The 23,789-nt window shown below is 39.4% G+C and overlaps 1 protein-coding gene across 6 annotated transcripts in view; it reads right to left on the reverse strand.

The window, feature by feature from the left end:
* Positions 1 to 23,789, reverse strand: part of SMARCA2 (SWI/SNF related, matrix associated, actin dependent regulator of chromatin, subfamily a, member 2) — a 110,598-nt gene that overhangs the window by 68,086 nt on the left and 18,723 nt on the right. For 5 of the 6 annotated variants that reach the window (XM_057406086.1, XM_057406089.1, XM_057406087.1 and 2 more), the window contains 6 exons: positions 11,669 to 11,998; positions 10,592 to 10,693; positions 7,550 to 7,799; positions 1,959 to 2,085; positions 551 to 724; positions 153 to 326 (listed from right to left, as the gene is read on the reverse strand). In XM_057406086.1, coding sequence (XP_057262069.1) covers positions 153 to 326; positions 551 to 724; positions 1,959 to 2,085; positions 7,550 to 7,799; positions 10,592 to 10,693; positions 11,669 to 11,998 — 1,157 coding nt within the window. Of the gene's footprint in view, positions 1 to 152; positions 327 to 550; positions 725 to 1,958; positions 2,086 to 5,214; positions 5,349 to 7,549; positions 7,800 to 10,591; positions 10,694 to 11,668; positions 11,999 to 23,789 lie in introns of those variants that run through there. The other variant, XM_057406091.1, reaches the window with a different exon arrangement.

Below are 23,789 nucleotides of genomic sequence, written 5' to 3' on the forward strand. Positions count from 1 at the left end.
CAGCAGTTTTAGATTTATGCTTTTTTTTGCACAACAGATGTTTAATTCTGCAAAAGCAATACATGGGTGTGACTAAGACTGTATATAACATACTAAAAGGAAACAATACATAATTTCAGCTAAAATAACCATATTCCTTCTCTACTCCTTACCATTAGTCTCCTCATTCTTTCCTTCTCAATTCTCTCGGTTTCTTTCTTCTGCTCACGCTCAGTGTTGGCATGCCAAGTTGCCACAGCTTTAGAAAGTTTCTGAATTTTCCCAGCAACTGATCGGTGGTACTCTTTAAAATCTTTAGCATGCTGCAATATGCTATTCAGGTATTCCTAGAAAGAGAAACAAGTCAGTGCAGACACTTGGACAAAGCACAGGATTTGAAATAGGGAATACAGAAGTTTTAATCTGTTTTCCAATTGCTTACCACATGATTTGGAGGTGGATTTTAATACTAGAACCTCCAAAGGTAAACGAAGTATTTAATAGAGAAGACATACACAGCAAAGTAAGCTGCATTTCCGCCATGGGGTAAACAGCTAGTAAGTTAAAATACCTGATGCTTTTGCCTACGCTTCCTCTCCTGCTCTATCTTCTGCTGTTTCTCAAGCTTTTCCGTCATCCTGGCCTCCCTCAAAGTCTGACGCTTGCTTCGTTTGTAAGCTTTGGAATTCAGGGCTGTTTCCAGTGTTGTGTCACGTCGCATACAAGCTACCACCTCTTGTCTTAGCTACCAGTAGGAAAAAACAAACACTTTTTAAATAAAAAGATCATTTTTAATATATGAACAACTTTAAACACTGGTTTGGAAGAATGAAACAGTAAAAGTCCAGAAGATGTCCCAACCTCCTCTTCCATTTATACTGCAGTTCTGAAAAGATCTAGCATCTATACAGTTGCAGCAGCTATGTCTGCCTCTCTAAACAAATCTTAGTTGCCACATTATGGCCAAAATTGTTAATCACTCTCAATCATCATTTCTTCCTTGTTTACAAGATGCTGCAAATGACTATCTTGCTACAATGAAAGGGGCTTGCCAAAATGTTACACCATTGAAGTAAAACACAAATGAACAACATACATGGTTACTACAGCTGGACCTGAACACAGCTGACAACTCATTTCAGTGCCAGCTGCACAGGAGAAAACAGGAAGAAGTTATGGGAACACTGGAACAGTATTTCTACAGTCTCAGCAGTACAGCTGGGAGAGCCTGCTGCTTTTCATCTGATCTCTGACAAAACTTTATCACAAAAGTGTGCCAAGAGTAGAGGGAAGGAAAGACTTGGACACCATCGTACAACTACTGCCAAGGCTTCTGTCAGGAAGTATTTTTCTTGACCTGCCAAATCACTTCTTTGTTCTTCCAAACTAGCTGGAAAAACCAATGGCAAGAGGCCTGTAAGAGTCTGGCAGTGTGGGTTCTTTTCTGAAATTCATTTGCTGATACATGTACTCAAGATCCAATTATATCTTAGTTATGATCTTGTTACACATAATTTTCAAAGTGCGTGCCACAGTGGAAATCCTGAAAACAGACCACAGAGAAATACCACAATAGCACTAACATAAAAGTCTTCCTAAAACAAGGGACCCATGATAAATACAGAGTATGCCCAGACAGAGGTGTCTATTGAAATCTGTGCTGAAAATCAGCTTGCAGCATGTCCAGCTCTCATTTTGTCTTTGCATCAATGCCATGTCCATTATCAAAGACACAGTTCTATGGTTACACTTTAGCCTGGAAGATAAAGCAGGAAGCAAAAAGAACACTTACACTTTTTTTTTTTAACAAAACAGAATAAAATCCAAGTTAAATATTTCTGTGACTTGCTTGTCGGTCAAGTTTGCTATCATGCTTAGGTTCAGTGCTGCTGCAAAGCCTCTTGCCAGTTTACCCTCTACTACACAAACACATTACTATGCGACTTCTATGAGAACTTTCCTGAAGCAAAAGGTATTACCTGGCGCTGGAAATTCAGTAACCTAAGTGCCTTCAACTCCACTGTAGCTTTGGTTCGCAGATCAGGGGGCAGAGAACCAGGCAAGTTCTCCAGTTCCTGGATTCTGTGAGCAATTCGAGCCTGAAGCCTAAGTAAACAGAAAACTGGGTTAAGACATCAGGAGAAATCTGTAAGCAGTTATCAAAATCATAAAGTAAAAATAAACAATTTAGCTTAGGTGTTTATGTGGCTTTTACTAACTGTTTCTGAACTAACAAGCTTTTCCAGAGATGACATTAGGTATTCTTTTCCACTTCGAAAATAAATTGTCAAATACTGAAAATTCCCCTTAGCCCTTCTTTTACTTTTAGCTAAAAGCATATGAGTGAAAAGAAACTTGGGAACTTTATTTTACTCATTCTATACAGGATTCTGCTTTCAAGCTTCTTTGATGGGTATTGTTTTATACACAGTGTAGTCAGTGATGGCACAGACAAAACTTTCCTTCATATCTGGAATTCTACTTATTTTATTGAAAAATGAAAGATTTATTAGTAAAGTATTCACACTTACATAGCTGTTTATATTTCACTCTTCCTTTACAAGCTCCTTTTGCATTCATTTGCAAATTCAAGAGAGAAAGAGAGAACAATGGACAAGCCCAACAGTTTTTGTGGGTTTATTTACAAGTAAGTACTTCTGTGAACTGCAAATTTTGCCAAGGCCCTAAAATAACAGACCCTCAAATTGCAAGTCATCCAAAAACTGCCTCTAAGTTCAAGTGTACCAATGCCCTCCATCTCTCAAATGCTTTAGGAAAACAAAGAAAGAAAATAAACAAACTCCTCCCCCCCCCCCAAAAAAAAAAAAACAAACCAAAACCAAACCAAACACACATGCATTCCCCCAAACCAGAGTGTCCTCTCTCTCCCAAAATCAAAAACCTAAAGGCCCACAAAGAGGAAGTTATCTCCCTACACTGCACAACTTTCAGTTTTTATTTTTTCTTTACTTCACAAAGCACAAAACATCAGGAAAAGGTGTATACTGTTTTTTTTCCTGCAATGAGGACTTTGGAACTGCCATGCTGGAAGAAAGCAAGCACTTTCTTAAAGACCTTCTGTGCATACAGGGATCATTCTTCCCTGGCCCTTTTGCCCCCTACCATCACTCCAAGTATTAGCACAGTGACATAAACTCCCATACACTCAGCATGTCAGCCTCACAGCTGGAAAGTAGATCACACATTAGGCAAAATGGCTGCACCCAATATACGGAGTCAGAACAAATCAAAGTACTAGTATCTCACTGCATGCATCATGACTACATATAATCTTAAAGGCAACTGTAATCACTTCTACAGTTATTCCTTCCTAAAACTCCTAAACTTCCTACAAGTATGTTTTGTGGGTTTGTTTTTTTTTAATATATATATTGCCAGAAGACTTTTGAAGTTCCTGGAACAAGGAGGTATTCCTGCATTACTGCAGAGAACTAAGTTACTGTACTTCAGAGAGCAAAGAACCGAAGCAGAATTAGGTCTGGGTTTTTATACAGACTGCAAAGTAAAGCAAGGGTTACTTCCCAGTATAAGAAAGTTCCATTAAAAGCTACAGGTACTTGTCCAGGTCCAGCTACTTGAAGTGTTTCTCACCATAGCAACCTTCTAGTCTTTAAAGAGTAATAATGCCTGCAGTTTGTTGGACTTTTGCTCTCTTCATGGAAAAATAACAGTAGCTATTAGGTAAACAGAATCCAAAGAAAAAAGGTCTCCTATATGCTTTTTACAAGCACTTGAAGGATATAATCTCATCATTTTGAGGATATATTCAATTAATCTATGCAGTTCAGCAATTTATCTTCCTCCATCTAGAAAGTGGCTAGTGCATCTACATAGAGACCTCCTTGCAAAACAAGTGATGTACGTCTCCTATGTTTATGCTTGTATTTAAACCCGTCTGGCATGGATGCCATGCAATAAGCCATGAAGAGAAATAAGAAGAGACTTTGCAGATAACAGAAAGAAACCCCGGACAACTACAGGACACCAGCAAGTGTATTTTCTTTAATTAGCAACAAAAAGGTGGAAAAAGCCCTTACACGTAATAGAACAACTTCAAATTACAAACATTATTAGTTTTAAGAGATCTATTCAGTGAAATTAAAAAGCAACACTTTATTTTAAAGAAAGTGTTAAGGAGAGTTTTACAAAGGCACAGTATGAATTTTTCATTCTGGTCAGATTTCAAGGAACACAGCAAGTTTAACAGCTCTCCACATATGAATAATTTAAACTTCTTATATTGATAAGAATTTTAAATATCTAAGTTTCTTTTTATCTACCTTTAGTCACCCAGAGATTAACACCAATTAGTATATAATCTTAAATCAACATAGGCTGCAGACTGTTTCTTGGCACAACCATGTGAATTTGACAGCAACATTAACTGTCCATTTTCTTTCTCTTTTTTAATATACGCTGGAGCCTTTTTTGTAATCACATTAAGGCTTTTCAGTGAGAATAAACAGGCTGCTACTGTTTCATTAGACTCAAATGTTTTTCATATCCTGCAATATATTAATAGGTGTATTACTGCTTCTTCTGTATTGGTCTATTTAACATGTGGTTAATGAATAGGAGCACTGTACTGTACTTCTAATTGCCTATTTGATGCATTGGAACAAATTACGTAATTTACTAGTATCCAGGAAAGCAAAAAAGAATTGCTATCACTGAAAAAAAAGTCATTTCGTAACAGCAAAAGTAAAGTATTTCACATTTACAATATTGTTCTGTGTGTAAAACACGGTCTAATACATAAATCATGTACATGAACCATTAAGAAACAGAAATACCTATGCAGTAACACTCTCCCCTGAAAGCCTGCCACGCCCTTGAGAAGTGTGTATTTAAGAGATGTGGCCCAACAGCTTGGCAATTAACTTTTTATCCTGTAGCTCATGAGTTAGCACTAAATTACTGTCTTCCCATCGGCACACTTCACACCTTTAATCCAGAAACCCATGTTCGAGGTCACTGTCATAGTTTAAACCTGGCCAGCAACTAAACACTGTTCAGCTGCTCACTCACTCTCCCCCCAGGCCCAGTGGGATGGGGGAACAATCAGAAGGGTAAAAGTGAGAAAAACTTGTGGGCGAGATAAAAACAGTTTGATTATTTTTTTTTTTTCATTACTATGAGGAAAAGAGAGAAAAAAATAGAGAGGAAAATAAAACCTAAGAAAGATAAGTAATGCAAATGAAAACAAATGCTTACCACCAACTGAACGATGCTCAGCCAGTCCCCAAGAAGGGTGCCCCTGCCCATGTCCCCCCACTTTTATTGCTGAGCATGATGACGCCATATGGTCTGGAACATCTCGTTGGTCAGTCGAGGTCTGCTGTCCTGGCTGAGTCCCCTCCCAGTTTTTGTGCACCCCTAACCTACTCACTGGGTGCCTGACAAACAGAAAGGGCCTTGACTCCGTGTAAGCGCTGCTCACTAATAACGAAAACATCCCTGTATTATCAGCCCTGTTCTGAGTAAATCCAAAACATCACCCATACAATCTACTATGATTGTATCTAGCCAAAAGCAATGGAATCACTGAGTGAACCTTATCTGACATCTTCAAAAACTCCTAAATTAATGAGATTCAAAGCTCACACTTCCCCTCAATAAGGCAGCGTACTGAAATTTTACCTTTTGGGTCTATTTGTATGTTTGAAGTATCAATCCCTAAAATACCTATGTGATAATCCTGTCTTTTCATGAAAATGAGAGATTTAAACAGTTTTCTAAGTATTTCAAAGTATAACAGCCCTTTATTAAAAGTTAAACTACTGAGAGATCTCAAGAGATAAATGTTTAATGAAGCTTATTCTAGCTTCACTGGTTTTAGGACACAAGTATTTATGCTGGCTTTTTTTCTACCCCCTTTTTATGAAGAAAGAATGAATATATCATGGTTCCGTATTAAACTTGCCTATACTAAAGCGAAGTCTAGTATTGTCCGAAGCACAAAAGCTGTTAAACAGATTTTTTTAAAACTTTTGTCTGAGGTTACTTATACAGTTTTAAATAATGAAGTATTCCAGAAGTTGTAAGCATTCTGGTATGCAGTGTTCAACATTAGAAAAGCTTGAACTACCTATACACTACCATCAAAAATAAAACCCTTCTGCTGCAGAATCCCTGTCAAACTTCCACCTCACTTACTCTGCCAAGAAGATTATTTAGAACCTAATAGATACGCAACTGGTTCTCTGTATTAGTAAATGCAACACTGCTATTTACTGTCACTCCTTCACTTTCCTCCATTTATGGATACTAAGACGTAATAATTTTGAACAAATACTGCAATGGAGCAGTTCTGGAAAGACAGAAGGAGTAACAATTTCAGGCTAACTGATGCAGAAATGTTACATTATACTGGCCACGTGACTCTTGGTTCATGCCAGTACAATTCTTCACTCATAGCAACTGTGAAACCATATAATAGTGTGCTCTACAAGCATTCGGGAAAAGGTGTCAGGGAACAGTGACTGCTCATGCTGAAACAACTATGGCCATTCAGTCAGTCCTAAGGCAAAAAGGGTAAGACTGACAAAATGACCACAACACGCCAATAAATCACTTAAGCATTATTTAACGATAAGAGCTTTTCTGGGATCAAGGCCTGGATTCTGGAGGTGGTACCACATTCTACAATACTTCATGGTGTTTCACCTCCAGAAAGTGAAAGTCATTAAACCATTCTTCAGTAAGTTCACCATCCCTTTTGGCTACCTTGCCCTACAAAACTCACTGTTATAGTAACTGGAAGATACAACATCAGTCCAAGCCAGGCAAATATGTCAAGTGCAGTTTTCTTCCCCAGCTGATAATAATCAGGAGCATATTTCAGATGCAGGTCAAGATCCCTCTGCCAAACAGATTCCTAAGGTCAACTGTTTAATAGCCTTGTGGATGGGAAGAGCAAAGAAATCTAAATTTACATGAAATGTCATCCTCCCCTTTGTAATGAATACAATTGGCCACCTAATTAGAGCACTCAGAAGGCAACCTTTAAACGTCATGCTTCCCGGCAAACTTTTTTTTTTTAATAACATTGTCTGTGATCTCCTTAATACTCTCTACTCTGTGGCAGTCCACCCAATCCCACCATCACTAATAAAATTTGGTTTTCCTGTGGCAACTAACTCATCAGCCTTTCAATCTCCACTGTTCCCTTCTAACTTCATTTTTGTTCTGAAAACATTCGGCATTAAACTAATTTCTCTGTTCACTACAAGGACTCTGATTTCCTAATCTTCAATGCCTGGAGCATCCAAATAATATGCTAAGACAGCAGAGTCCTTGAGACTGTTTTGCAGTAATACTGCAAGTATGCTCTACTTCATGCCCCTTCTACTGTTCCATAGTTCATAACTTGAGATAGAAGTAAATCATGGTTTGGTGTGATATTTCCACACTGCTCTTTGACACAGTCTCTCTCTGGAAACTCAGTTTATATTATTCTCTCTACAGTAGTTAATTGCAAGCAGTTTCAGTTGAGTAAATGAAAATCATCAATATGCACATGCATTTGAATCTTGTTATTTGCTTTTACCTATATTCACGTTCTTGGAGTATTTCAACAGGATCCAACCCTTGTGGCTTCTGGATAGGACTGATGCGATTCTGCTTTTGCTGCAGCTGAATAATGGGTGAAGGCTGTCCAGGTGGTGGCTGTGGTACAGAAGGCCCAGGCATGGCGGCAGCTGGCTGGGCAGCAGTGGGGGCAGGAGAAGGTCTCCCACTTGGGGGTGCAGCAGGAAGCTTCTGCTGTGCATTAGAGACACTCATGTCTGGGGCTTGGCCTGCATCATAAAAAGTACTTATACACAACATGAAACATGGAAAGCAGGACGAAAATCAAGCCAGTTTCTGAAGACAGAATGTGAAGCTAAGGTAAACATTCAAAATCACTGGAAGAGGCACCCTGAGACAAATTACACTCTGTATTTAAAAAAATAAACTAAAATGCAAGTATATCATACATTGCAAGAAGTGACCCAAAGCAAAACAAGACACCTGAAACTTTACGATGAATGCCATTTCTTTTCCCATTCCTGCTTTTAATTCTAGCATTAGAAGAAGTGAAACAGCTGTAGAATTAATTCAGTGTAGGACATAAGTCTGCCTTTTGTTCTCTGTCCTTGCACCACATAGAAGATGGCATTTATAATCTCAACCTGACAATAAGTAACAGCAGGTCTGCTTTTACACCAGCATGAAAAATAGATAGCCATTAAAATTTCTACTCAGAAGTACCTGTCATCTGTAAATAGCTTTTTTTGTTTTTTGTCACAATCTCCTATTAATTTTATTTAAGTTTTTCAAATACTAGGAGTTAAATTATTGCTTGATCTTACAGCATTCTAATCACAGAATCCCAGAATGGGTTCAGCTGGAAAGGACCGCAAGAACATAGAATGATAGAACAGTTACAGTTGGAAAGGACCTTAAAATCATCTAGTTCCAATCCCCCTGACATGGGCAGGGACAACTCACACTAAACCATCTCACCCAAGGCTCTGTCCTACCTAGCCTTGAACACCACAAGGGATGGAGCATTCACACCCTCCCTGGCAACCTATTCCAGTGCCTCACCTCCCTAACACAAAAGAATTTCTTCCTTATATCCAATCTAAACTGCCACTGTTTAAGTTTTAACCCGTTACCCCTTGTCCTATCACTACAGTCCCTAATGAAGAGTCCAGCCCCAGCACCCCTATATCCCCCCTTCAGATACTGGAAGGCTGCTATGAGGTCTCCACGCAGCCTTCTCTTCTTCAGGTTGAACAGCCCCAACTTTCTCAGCCTGTCTTCATATGGGAGGTGCTCCAGTCCCCTGATCATCCTCGTGGCCCTTCTCTGGACTTGTTCCAACAGTTCCATGTCTTTTTTATGTTGAGGACACCGGAACTGTACACAATACTCCAAGTGAGGTCTCACAAGAGCAGAGCAGAAGAGCAGGATCACCTCCTTCGATCATCTAGTTCCAACCCCCCTGTCATAGGCAGGGACACCTCACACTAGACCATGTCACTCAAGGCTCTGTCCAGCCTGGCCTTGAATACTGTCAGGTGTTCAGGTAATCGTCTTGAAATTTAAGACCTCAATTTACCTGAAAATTGTACCTGCCATTTACAAACACTAAGGGTCACAGATTTCAGTATACCATTATGACAACAAGTCACGAATCATTCAGATGTTCACAAATTGCCACTGACAACAGACATGCAACAATGAAGACGTCACTTAATTTTGTGAGGAATTACAGGAATTTAACTGCAAAGTACATCTGCAATCCTGTAATCAACCTTAATTCAAATCCAATATTCTGAAAGCTACATAAAAAGATTCCTTCAGAGATCACCATCTGTCATTCACACATCTGCACCAAACTCAAGTAAAGGAACTTGAGCACAAGCTGCAGAACTTGTATTTTGCAACAATGAATTTCAGCTTATTAAAATAAGGGAAGAAAGCAAGCCCACCAAACGCCTTGTGCTGCCTCAGTTTTCAGTTCGATGCAAATCAAACTGTAAAACATACAAATCAAACTGCAAAACAAACTGCTAAACAAACTATGTAATGAATGAAAAATAAATTTAAAGGAATAAGCACAACTTTAAAAAATGCATTAAATAAAACTTTCAAACAGACACAGCAAGGACAGACAGCATTTTTCTTACTAAATAAACAGCAGTTAAAAAGGACAAACAATAAGCAGCTTATAGTTAAACAGGACAGACTGTTATTATTACGACATCCTAGATTATTTAGATAAGAACTATCCATCCATCCAGCAATTCTTCATCTCTGTCAGCATTTTTTACTAGCAGCATTTGAGCTAGAAGGCACAGTGCCTAGCAAACTCAGACATACAACCTCTCAAGAAACACTTTTCCTCCCTGTTTATTATCCTACTCAAATTGTAAGTACTCTTTCGGAATATTCCAAGAAAAGCAATTCTACATCTGATTACATATTAGTATTTAATTTTCTTTTCATGTTGCCCTAAGAAGCCAATGAATTTTTTGTGACAGCACCTATCATAGAGTCATCACTGTCCCCAGATGTACTCACAAGCAACAACATAACACTTCTACTGTATGAGAAGCCTACATTATTTGCAAGCCTGCGATACTGTAATTTTACAGCCTGTAAACCCGGATCTGAACGATTTGGTTCAAAACCTGATTATTATGCAGGGCGAAAATATTACATTCTTCACTAGAACTCACTACACTGAACTTTCAAAGCAATCTAATTAATATGGTCAGAACATAATATATTAAGTAGATTTTATGGGTGTCTCTCAGGCAGCTTATGTACTTCATTCTGATCAAGAAAAAGGTACTTCGTATTCAGGCTGCTTAACAATTGCAGTAATTTCATGTGGTCAAGTAATTCATAGATTAATAAATGGCTAGATTCTCCTTAATTCAAGTCACAGTCATAGCAAAGGTTATACTGTTTTTCTGCATGTAGTTCTACCTTCTTTTTTTCTTTAAAACCCGGTATCTTTTCCCCAACCTCTCCTACGCTGTTTAACCATATCCCTGGACACATGATGTAAAATTACCATTATACCCTGCTGTACCTTCTGTCCAAGTTTTAGGGGTAATGGTAGCTGTATGCCCAGGCATCCCTGGAGCAGGGCCTGGTCCAGTTGCAGCACCACTCATTGTATGTAATCCAATCCCTGCAATTGGACAGAGAAAATAAACTTACTAAGACACAAAGCATTCTGAAGTATTCAAAAATCATTCTTTTCCAGCATGCTAGTGTATTCAGGCAAGTAGCATTTTTCTTCATTAAATACGAATTTACATAGATTTTATTGTGAAAAATATATGCAATGAAGCATATTAAAATAATCACAGAATCATAGAATCACAGAATCATAGAATAGTTAGGGTTTGAAAGAACCTTAAGATCATCCAGTTCCAACCCCCCTGCCATGGGCAGGGACACCTCACATTAAACCATGGCACCCAAGGCCTCGTCCATTCTCCTCTGTCCTCTGTCTCCTAAAAACCCTTACTCAGTAGCAAAACCATACCCACAGAAATTAGGTGACCAGTGAAATTATGATCATTATCATCTTAACCCTCAATTTCTAATGCAAACTCAGCAATGGAGGTGTTCACAAACAAATAGGTGCAGGGCGTTTAACTTTTTTGGTCCTTTTCTTAGGACCAAAACATGCTTGATTGTAATTCTATTATCATCAGGAGATAAAAGTAAAACCCTTTTCTTTCCTTACGTTTTTCACTTGAAAGCACACTATACATGGTTTTACTTTCACAACCTAAATAATCTGTCAGTGTGCTCCCTCTTTTCTTATCTACTTTTTTTGCACAGTGATCAGAGTCTGAAAATTCACTCTGTGAAAAACAGTAAAATTATGATCAGTAAAGTATAATTAACATTCAAAAAATGAAAAGTATAATCAGGATAGACACAGCACTGCACAGTGAAAATTCTTTTATTTCAGTTTTGACAATATCCTGTTAATAACAGATGTGTCTTACGTACTTGCTCAAGCTTAAAACCAAAGTTCACTTAAAACACCTGAATACAATCCCAAATTACAGCCCTGCACAGCACCCATTTCTTCATTTTCCACAAGCAAATTAATTACCTGTGCAATGACACAAGGCCTAGATTCACTTACCAGACTGTCTGTTGAAGGCATTAGGAGGCTGCTGCTGTTGAATGCCAGGGAGTGTCCTCTTGCCCTGAACAGCAAGCTGAAGGTTTTCTGGTAAAGGCTGACCTCTAGCTAGCATTTTGTATGCTAGAATCTGAGCCCGCAGCTGATGCAGCTGTACAGGGCTGAAAGGCGAAGGACCTCTGTTAGGCTGATTCATAGCTTGCGGGTCTCCTGGCATAATGGGTCCTTGCTGGCTGGGAGTCATTTGGGGTGGAGTTGGACCTCCTCCAGACATTGGACTGGACACATGCTCTGGTGCTCCTAGCGGAGAAGGGTGTGGAGACATGTAACCTGGAACAGGTAAGAGGATCACAAACTTACCTCTCTGGTTAATCAAATCGAAATTCCGTAATATTTCTTTAAGAGTACATTCAGTATACAATGTCTTTCTCAGGTAAGGATAGCTGACCTACATAGTACTACTTTCTGCAAGAACAAAAGTACAATCTTAAATTTCCTGGGCTACCATAGCCTCATGAGCTATTTTTTGAGAAGAGCTATGATTATATGATAATTTCTAAAAATAATAATTAACTTTACATTTGGAGCAAGGCAAACTAAAATATAAAATACAATACAGAAGCATGAGGATGTGGTACTGCTACACTACAACACTAGATAAATACCTCCTTGAGGAACACGTTGCTAAGTCTTCCTGTTCTACACCATATTATTGTGAGTTTATTTTGATGCACGCACATCAATACCCCTTCACTGATACAGACCCTCTTTGCCAAAACTTGCCAACATACAGAAACAGATAGTTTCAATTTCTATGTAACTGCTCTTTAATTTATACAGAATAAAGGTTTGAGCCAGACAAAGAATGTTCAATACCTTTTACCATCTCAGTGCTCAAAAACTTGGAACATCAACTGCAAGGACAAAAATCACCCTCTGAAGAAGCTGCTGAAAACTGTTACTCTGTAAAGTTCTAGGAAAGCAAGCACAGTTCTGAAGCAAACAGCGCTTGTATCTTATTGTAACACTTGTGAATGCAGTTTAAGTTTTACTTTTAATTACATTAATACTTATTTCCTTGAGCTTCAGAAGGCATCCATGAAACGAGATGGCATAGATTTTTGGTGAGAATACCAACAGTATGTAGCTTGTTAGAGAAAAAAATAAAAGAGCAATCCTTCAGATAATATATAACAGATTGTAAAGAGGTCCCATGAAGAGTGAAAAAGACAGTTATTTACCCATTTAAAGTACTCCGGTACTGTGGAACACAAAAAATGTTTATCAAAGGATTAACAAAAAAAAAGTAAACATAAACCAACAAAAAAAAACCATGAATCAAGGAATCTTATGTCTTACATATTCTTTAGTAAGCCATGGATCACTGAACACGGAAGTTCATGATTCTTACACCAGATTTATTCTTTCTCCACTCTTCCTGACACTTTAAAGTGAAACTAAATCAATTTCATCTACACAGTCCAGATCACAGAAATTTTGCCCTCTCTTTTGCTTCACTCTTCTTATTGACCCTTAAGGGCAACACAGGCAAAATCCCAAAGTAGTCTCAACTTTTCTGAGTTGACAGCACCTGTAGGTTACTAGAACTTATACAAGCGGAGAGATGAGAGCGCTAAAGAATTGGAACTCCATCAATGCTGAGGTCTGCGGATGAAAATCTTGTACAATAAAGGCTGTAAATGTCTGAGATAAAGGACTAAAAAGAGAGGAGTTCAGTTCTTCTGGAAGGGGAAAATAAGGTAGAAGTACAATAGCAAAAAAATGGTTTTGAGATGGGAAAAGACTAGGCAAGACAAGACAGCAACAGACTGAGTTAGCTAAAGAAGATGAAGACAGGAAAAGAAGACTAATTAGAAAAAAAAAAAAAGCAAATCAAGAGAACAATAGGAAAGTCAGATGAGTAGTTCAATGAAAAGGACAAAAAAGACCTTAAAAACTTGAAATTATTGAAGTTATTTACTAGGTCAATATAAAAATTGTTTATACATTCCCTGGTGGTGATAAAAGCAATTACAGATAAGGGTAAGTTTACACCACTTTTTCACCTTTTTCCACTAACTTACTTTTGCCTCTTTTTTTTAAGAAGTGAAGCTACAAATCCATGTTGCACACTGCTTTAAACGAAAAAGCATTTTGCCACAACGAAAACCAAAATATAAACTGCATTATTGTTTTATACTATAAAATGGGGTTTATTGCAATATTTACTCATTTACTAATACGTTTCTACATCTCGGAATTTACTTGAAATGTCACCTAGTTCAAATTACACTGTTTTCAAAATCGGCTTTCAAAGAAAAGGCCAGAAGTTTCCCCCCCTCAAGTTGTATCTTCTTTAATCACTGATAAATTTCAGACCTGGGATCTTGAAATTCATCTATACTATAAAAATCTAAAACTGTATCGTAAGATACTAAGCACTTGTTTTCAGTCCTGACAGTTCCATCTGCACATCTGTGGCTGTTTTGAACAGAGGACCTTTTGAAGCAGGTCTTTTTTGAGATACTTTACTTTAACCTCAAAGTCCTATGCATTAGGATTCTTGGTAATAGGAAAGTAAGCTTGGCAACAGTAATACTGAAAACCAGAATTCCAATAAAATATTTTGGAAAAGAACAAAAGCCTCCCAAACTTCTTGAAAAGGCTCTAAAATGTGGCATTTACAGAACCTAAAATTTACGAAGCTATATGGAAATTTTTCTTTTGGAGTTTGAAAACTTTCAGCAGACTTAGCAGTGTAACAATACACAGACCCACAAACATGTATTAATGAAGTTTCTATACCACTTACTTTTTCCTATGTTATTACACATGCTCTAATACAAGTAAGCACACATGGCCTCTAAATAAGCACACAGGAAGACTCACAAAAATTGAATTTAACCTGCATATGTCATAGAAGAAAAAAACAACACAACCCATAAAAATGTTGAATAGAGAGGCAAAGACAGCCATCTTCCTGAAATATGCAAACAGGCTGCAAAAACTTAAAAAGGTAAAAAGCAGCTTATAGAAAGTTGAAGTGAGGATAGGCAGCCTGGGAAGAGTACAGGGACATTGTTTGGGAAGCTAGGGCCCAGGTCAGGAAAGCTAAGGCCCAGTTAGAATTGAGTCTGGCCAGGGTTATCAGAGATACAGGAAGGGCTTCTATCGGAATGTTGCTAACAAAAGGCAGACTAAGGAAAATGCGGGCCCTCTCCGGAAGCTCTCAGGAGAACTGGCTACCCTGGATTTGGAGAAGGCTGAGGTTCTTAATGACTTCTTTGCCTCGGTCTTCACTGGCAAATGCTCTGACCACACCACCCAAGTCTTCGAAGGCAGACACAGGGACTGTGAGAATGAAGATCTTGGGCCCATTATAGAAGAGGATCTGGTTTGAGACCGTCTTGAGAACCTGAACATGCACAAGTCCATGGGACCTGATGAAATCCATCCGCGGGTCCTGAAGGAGCTGGCAAATGAAGTTGCTAAGCCACTGTCCATCATATCTGAAAAATCGTGGCAGTCAGGTGAAGTTCCCAATGACTGGAAAAAGGGAAATATAACCCCCATTTTCAAAAAGGGGAAAATGGATGACACAGGGAATTACAGACCAGTCAGTCTCACCAATGTCCCTGGCATAATCTTGGAGCAGATTCTCCTGGGAGGCATGTTAAGGCACATGAAAAACAACAAGGTGCTTGGTGACAGCCAGCATGGCTTCACTAAGGGGAAATCCTGCCTGACCAATTTGGTGGCCTTCTATGATGGGGCTACAGAACTGATGGACAGGAGTAGAGCAGCTGATGTCATCTAACTGGACTTGTGTAAAGCACCCGACACTGTCCCACACAACATCCTTGTCTCTAAATTGGAGAGACATCAATTTGATGGATGGACCACTCGGTGGATAAAGAACTGGCTGGATGGCTGCATGCAAAGAGTTGTGGTCAATGGCTCAATGTCCAGCTGGAGACCAGTAACGAGTGGTGTCCCTCAGGGATCGGTGTTGGGACAGATGTTGCTCAACATCTTTGTCGGTGACATGGACAGTGGGATTGAGTGCGCCCTCAGCAAGTTTGCTAATGATACCAAGCTGTGTGGTTTGGTTGATACCCTGGAGGGAAGGAATGCCATCCAGAGGGACCTTGACACACTTGTGAGGTGGGCTGATGCCAACCTCATGAAGTTTAACCATGACAAGTGCAAGGTCCTACACCTGGGTCGGAGCAACCCCAGGCATAGCTACAGGTTGGGCAGAGAAGAGATTCAGAGCAGCCCTGTGGAGAAGGACTTGGGGGTGTTGGTCAATAAGAAACACAAGCTGGCTTCAGTGTGGGCTCGCAGCCCAGAAAGCCAACCGTATCCTGGGCTGCATCAAAAGGAGTGTGACCAGCAGGTCGAAGGAGGTGATCCTGCCCCTCTACTTTGCTCTCATGAGACCTCACTTGGAGTATTGTGTGAGTTCTGGTGTCCTCAACATAAAAAGGACATGGAACTGTTGGAACAAGTCCAGAGGAGGGCCACGAGGATGATCAGGGGACTGGAGCACCTCTCCTGTGAAGACAGGCTGAGGAAGTTGGGGCTGTTCAGCCTGGAGAAGAGAAGGCTGCGTGGAGACCTCATAGCAGCCTTCCAGTATCTGAAGGAGGCCTGTAAGGATGATGGAGAGGGACTCTTCATTAGGGACTGTAGCAATATGAAAAGGGACAATGGGTTTAAACAGGGACAGTTCAGGACAGATATAAGGAAGAAGTTCTTTACTGTGAGGGTGGTGAGGCACTGGAACAGGTTGCTGAAAGAAGCTGTGAATGCTCCATCCCTGGTGGTGTTCAAGGCTAGGTTGGACGGAGCCTTGAGTGACATGGTCTACGGTGAGGTGTCCCTGCCTCAGGGTTGAGGGGCTGGAAGTAAATGATCTTAAGATCCTTTCCATCCATACCTACTCTATGATTCTGTGATCTTGCTATGAAGCACTTGAAATGCATTTTTCCATGGCACACATGAATTTCCACGGCACACATAAATTTCCACAAGAAGCATTCAGCACATTTTTAAATACCTAGCACATTAATTCTTACTTGTTGAATTGCCAATATCTCTTCCCCTAGATTTTCCACAGAGAAATTTGTTTTCTATTCTGCATAAACCATTTTGTTTCATTTAACCTCCAGAACAGATGACGGCAAAAGCACTAAATAGTAAGGCTGAAGGACACTTGCAACAGAAGAGTTCTACGTGTTTGCAAAGGACTACATGTAACTTTCAGTTTTGAAATATATACAGAGTAGAAAACACCCAACACGCCCATGAAAGGAAGAACAAACAGCCCAACTCATCACTTGGCTGTGGTAATTCCCAAGCTTTATCAGTTTCTCCACTCTTTATCAGTTTTCTAGTCTTACCTAGGCAAGTTCAGAAAATCTCCAATGATGGTGATTGTTAATCACTCTCATGGTGAGTTTTCTTTCCCTCAAGTCCCACCAGAATTTCACTTACATAACCCATAACAATTATTTTTTGACCTTTTGCTATGCACTTCTGAGGAAAGCCTGGTTCTGTCTTCATAATCCTTCAAAAGGTCATAGAAGAGGCTGTATCAGAAATCTTTCTCAACTTTTCAGCAGTTAAAAAGCACTGTTTTCTTAGCTGTATGCATAATTAGCAACACTCTTTTCATCCCACTTTGGTATCAACTTGTTCGACAGAAATACATCACGACATGTCAAAACAATACATACTCGTTACAGTATTGACACTGGAAGAAATCCTAGCTATAACACTTTACCAAACACAAGTAATTTTGGAGAGCAGACTGTACAAGAACTTCCTGATCCAACTGCCTTTAATTTCACTTTAGTTAACAGAAGCAAAGAACATTTTCCTCATCTGTTTAAAAGGTGAAGGATCAGAGAGAGAAAAATTGAGATCTCTTTTTTTTGACCACTTTTAATGCTGTAATTAAACAGAGGAGAACACGTATGAATTCTAAACCGTGGTAATAAATAGATGGAAAGAGTCAAGGTCTTACCAGTCCAAACACCAGCTTATTCAACAGAAGTCTTGACTCTGCACTAAAATTTGACAAGACTTAAATAATGAATATCTGAGGATCTTTGTCATAGAATCATAGATTGGTTTATGTTGGAAGGGTCCTTTAAAGATCATGTATTTCCAACACCCTGACACGGTCAGGGATGCCTTTCACTAGACCAGGTTCCTCAAAGCCCTGATCAACCCAGCCTTGAACACTGCCAGGGATGGGGCAGCCACAGCTTCTCTGGGCAACCTGTGCCAGTGCCTCATCACCCCCACTGTAAAGAACTTCTTGCTAATATCCTTAACCTAGATGTCCCCTCTTCCAGTTTAAAGCCATTCCCCCTTGTCCTAACAACACAGGCCCTTCTAAGAAGTCCCTCTCCAGATTCCTTCTAGGCTCCCTTTAGGTGCTGGAAGGCTGCTCTAAGGTTTGCCCAGAGCCTTCACTTCTCCAGGCTGAACAAGCCCAACTCTCTCAGCCTGTCCCCAAAGGTTCTCTAGCTCTCTGATCATCTTCATGGCCTCCCCTGGACTCACTCCAACAGGTCCATGTCCCTCCTGTGTTGGGGCCCGAGCTTGAAGCAGTACCTGCAGGTGGAGTTTAACAAGAGAAGGAGAGAACCACCTCCCTCAGCCTGCTGGTCACACTCCTTTTGATGCAGCCCAGCATACAGTTGGCTTCCTGGGCTGCAAGGGCAGACTGCCAGCAAATCTTCCTGCTAAAACGGATAGCAAGGGCATATCTTTACTCAAAAATGCGACTGGATTAGGAAGATATAGACAGGATTGACGAAATTTAGTTGTGTAACTCATTTATGTTAACTATCACTTCAACCATCAGTTAGTTTTTTTAAAAAAGATATGGAATCAAATACATGCCCACAGTGCACTAGCAAAGAAGCATCATGTCTTAGAACACAGTGGAAAATAAATTTAGATTGGACCGAGGCTACAAACTTTCTTCACGTAAGCAAAATATAACATTTCCTTGTCAGTAGTTCAGCCAGGATTAACACAAGTTCTTCTGAAAGTCTCAACAAAGAGAGGCCAAGCATGCACGTCAGTTAAAACTAAGACTGTAGAAATAAACTGTTGAGAGGTCTTATGCTGGCAGGCAAATGGATAAGGTGACAGATCTTTTCTCATTTTTAAAACGGTAAAGCAAATCAGAAAAGGGAGTACAGCTAACTTAAGGAGGGACAATGAACACTGTTTATGAAGTAGCCATAATTTACTGAATTCTGTAAGTTAAATTTAATTGGTGTATCTTCATAAGATGTTCAACAAACACTGCATTAACAAATATTCTAATTAAAAACACATACAGATCAAGTCCAAGAACCTTAAATCCCTGCTGCACTTACAGTTTCACTTGCAATAGCAAGCAAAGACACCCGAACTTTTTTAAACTGGTCTGTATTTCACTGTTACGGTAACTGCATTTAATTTTTTCCAAATTCCAGAAAAACACAGACATTGTTTTAGCTCATTTATATCTATGATTTTAATTCTAAATATTTTATTTTACATAAATATTTGAGTTGTCTTTGCAATTTCTCCCATTCCTCTTAAAAAATTTAAACATAATTTTCATCTTCTGGATATCTCTATTTCAAAGTTTAACAACTTAAGAGTAAATGTCACACCTGAATATCTGGGTTTATCAGAACAGCTCATTCACAGAGACTGACGACAGTTTCTAACACAATTCAGTTAAGAAAAAGATTACTATTTAAACAGCGAAGTATGAGGTTGAAGCAATAGATTTCATTTAATCTATTAGGATTAACAGAAAGATATTAAGACTAAAGAGGGACCTCACTGTGCACAAGTTCAAGAAAAGAAAACTGGTCACCAGAAAAGTCAGGAATGTTACCTTTTCTCCCATTTGGCAAAAAATGTGGAAAGGAATAACTGTTGAGGAGAAAGATACAAACTCAGAATATTTTTCCCTGTAAATTATTGTCAGACTTCTGAAAACAATCCTATTGCAGTATGACTGAAATAAAAATCTGACAATCTGTGCTAGCAACAGATTCTTTCTACATGAGTAGCATCTCTCTGAGCACCAAGGAAAAAAAAAAAAAATCCAGAATCTAAATGAAGTTGCACCCCTTTAGTAATTATTGTTAGTTACAAAAATGCAAAAACCTCAGAACAGTAACTACAATTCAAAAGCAAACAGGCACTTATATGCAAAATTACAAAGTTCTTGCAGATTTAGTTAATATATGTTTCCAATTTTCTCATAAAAATAAGTCATCTCACCTAATAAAGGGCGAGTTATTTCTTAATAAAAACTGCAAGAATCATTACTTCCAAAATTCTGTATCTAGTTGTTCTTTGCAAGTTCAGTGGTCTTCATTTCAAGATTGTTCATCACAGCTGCATGGTTTAGTTACATAAATTATATCTACAACTGCATGTGGAGTCCATCAATTTACTTCTAATTTATGATCCACATTCACAAGCACATGCTTTATAAAGATTCCTATTTTTGTACTTAGAGACACTCTTTTGCAAAACCTTCTTTAAAAAAATACTAGAAAGACTGCTATTGGAACATTTGACATTTTAATGAAATCTCACTTTGTGATTAGTTCCAACTGATCTGTAAACTGCAATGAGACTACTGCCTATTCATTTATCATCACAACTGTTGTACTCAAAGCAGCAAGAACAGCAGCATTTTATGACAACTATCCATCTCTCCATTCTCAAGGAATTAAAAGCACTGTCCTCTAGCTTACCAATTCTTCTCAGATCTTGGAGCCTGTTTAGAGGTTCCCTGATTTCTGACAATAAGAGACCATTATGGCTACAACAGTCTATTTAACCTGTCTAAATAAGACTAAAGACTATCCTCTAAATTATCTCCACCCTTTGGTCTATGGAACAGAAGAGAAAGAGCCAGTGTAAACTTAAATTTCATGTGACAGAAATCCTACCACAAATACTTGGGTAAGCCTTGTCCCAAATGTTATTTCTCTTTGTTAAGTAAGATGTAGATATTTAATAGTCTGAATTCACCTAATTTAAATTTGCAGGTAGCAAAATTCACTGGACCATTGTGAGAGACTGAATTGAAATCAGACTCCACTGTCCATTGTCTCAAAGATTGGTATGAGAACTTGAGATGGGATTGCACCTATCTTTTGTCTCAGAGATGGGTGGAAGGAGTTGAGGTAAGACTCTTCCACTGTCCGTTGCCTGAGGGATGAGTGGGAAAGAGCTAAGACCTCCAGGATTGGTGTGAGGAACTGCCCATTCTCCCAAGAATTGATGCAGATCTGTGCAGTTGAAGAGCTGGCTGCAAGGGAAACTGGTCCACCAGAAACCCGTAATACAAGACATGAAGAACAGAGGTACTCCCCCCAACTCATTATAAAAGGGGGAAAAGGTAATCACCAAGAGGCACATCACCAGGGAGTCTCTGCCATGAAGATGTCCCCAGGAGGACACCTCCATGAGGGCACTCTCCACCAATGATTACTGCAGACCGGGAGGGACACTGTCCATGCGCCATGAGGGCAAATCCATCAGGAGACCTTCAGGTGTGCCTTCAAGGGGACAACTCCAGAAGGACACCTCCACAAGGAAACCCACCTCAGACAACTACTACAGACTCTTGGGGGACGCTGCTCCGATACCAACGATGAACGCTGAAGGACTCCCACATCTGACAATGAATCCCTGGGACACCACTGGGTCCATGCTGGTGACTCTCTCTCTCCCTCTGCACCTCAAATCCTTGCTTCATTTTCTACCTTTTTTTCAATCTGTCTTATTGCTATCCACTTTATTACAATAATTCCCCTTTTATAATAATTGTCTTTTGTCAATAAACCAATTGATCGATTACAGTACTTGACCTCATTTGCATCTTAATTACACTCTTGGGATCACGAACTGTAACAGGGACCAAAACTAGGATTTTCTCCAACCACACCCTCACAATCATCTAATAGAATCCTTTCTACCACCTGGGAATGTGCAGGCTGAGCAACTAATCTTTTAATTCTCTCTCAGAGAGAATAAATGGAGTTTAACATTCTCCAGGAAAACACAAAAAGACAAAAAACCCTATCCACACACAAAACCTGAAGTCTTTCAAGTTTCAAATCATTCTTTTCTTTCTCTTCAAAATAACACACAATTTCAAAGAATCATTAAGGCTGGCAGGAACTTCTCCAGATCATCTAGCCCAAGTCCCAGTTCCAATAGAGTCAGCTATACCTGGCTGCTCAGTAATGTCCAATGAGGTTTTGGCTATCTCCATGGATGTCAACTGGACAGCCTCTCTGGGCAACCTTCTGTTATTGTTCAGCCATGTTTACAGTAAAAGCATGTTTTCTTATTTTCCAATGGAATTAAGTCCATTTCAGTTTTTGCCAACTGTCTCTTCTTCTGTCACTGATAATCACTGCAAAGAGTCTGCATCCCTCTTCATCGCTCTGTCCTATCAGGTATTTCCAACCCTTCTCTTTTTCAGCCTATGCAGTTCCAGCTCACTCAGCCTTTCCTCATACAAAAGATGCTTCAATCATCTGATGATACCTTACAACATCTCTCAACATCTTTCTGAACTGTAGATACTAGAATGGAATACAATACTACAATATAGCCTTCAGCTAATCTATTAGAAAATGTGATACAACTCCTCAATTAATATGCCCCTGCTTCTCTGTGCAGGTAGCACATTCCATGTCGTGTTTGTGAGCAGCGTATATGGCAACACACATTTAAGTCTGCCAGAATAACTGGAACTTGTTTCAGCCTTTTGGCTTTGTGTGATACAGTCTCATACCATCTACATAATTAAATACTTTGCTCCTAGACATACAGCACTGTTGGCTGTGCTAAAACGTATGCTAGAGAAATAAGTGCATTCTACAGCACATCCTGATCAGCCTTTGTCATCAACTTCTTCTCTTTTTACTGTTAAGCTTCTGTGATACCTGCAAATTCTGTCAGCACTGATCTTACACTTTTTCCCAGATCACTAACAAATACATTGAACAGCACTGAACCAAAACAGCAACCTGTAAGACTAACTATAAATATCAACAGTTGGATTATTATCTTCTATTTACACTTAGTTTTATTTAACTAGCTTAACATATTTAATATAGGTCACATTAATTTTACTTAGTGCTATCTTTCTGTTACTGAATGTCACTCAGTAACAAACCCCGCAACTTTTGTAAGCCTATAAGACAAAGTTCTTTCTATCACTACTACTACTAGCTTTAATGATGCACAGAGAAACCCCATACCTGGGCCAGAATCCATTTTCCTGACAACTGTACAAATACTGTATTGAACTAGAGTACAGTACAACAACTGTTTTCACTTCGTAAATTAATTTAGCTTATGATCTCCACGGAAGAGTAGTAAATTTGTTCGACAAGTCTGACTTTATGCCATTCAGAGGGACCTGGAAAAGCTTAAGTGCGCCTATGTGAACCTCATGAGGTTGGAGCAATCCCCAGAACCAGCACAGGCAGAGGGATGAAGGGATTCAGAGCAGCCCTGTGCAGAAGACTTGGGGTACTGGTAGATCAGCTGGCATGAGCTGGCAGTGTGCACCTGCAGCCCAGAATCCAGCCATATGCTGGGCTGCATCAAAAGGAGCATGACCAGCAGGTCAAAGAAGGTGATTCTCCCACTTTACTCCGCTCTCTAGACCCACCCACAGTACTGCATCCACCTCTGGGATCCCCAACACAAGAAGGTCCTGTTGGAGAAGTCCAGAGGAGGGTCACAAGAATGATCACCATAGGGATGGAATACATCACCTAGGAGGAAAGACTGAGACAGCTGGGATTGTTCAGTCTGGTGAAGAAATGGCTCTGTGGAGACCTTATAGCAACCTTCAAATACCCACAGGGGGCTGCATGGAAGATGGGAACAGACATTTTAATATAGCAAGAGGACAAGAGGTACTGGTTTTAAACTAAAGGAAGGTAGATTCAGACTAGATATAACCAAAGAAATTTTTTACAATGGGTGTGGTGAAGGAAGGTAGATTCAGACTAGATATAACCAAAGAAATTTTTTACAATGGGTGTGGTGAAACACT

Source organism: Pezoporus wallicus, unplaced genomic scaffold (assembly GCF_028554395.1).
Source record: "Pezoporus wallicus isolate ANWC-B61680 ecotype Strahan unplaced genomic scaffold, APGP_CSIRO_Pwel_v1 contig_7506, whole genome shotgun sequence".
Lineage (NCBI taxonomy): Eukaryota > Metazoa > Chordata > Aves > Psittaciformes > Psittacidae > Pezoporus > Pezoporus wallicus.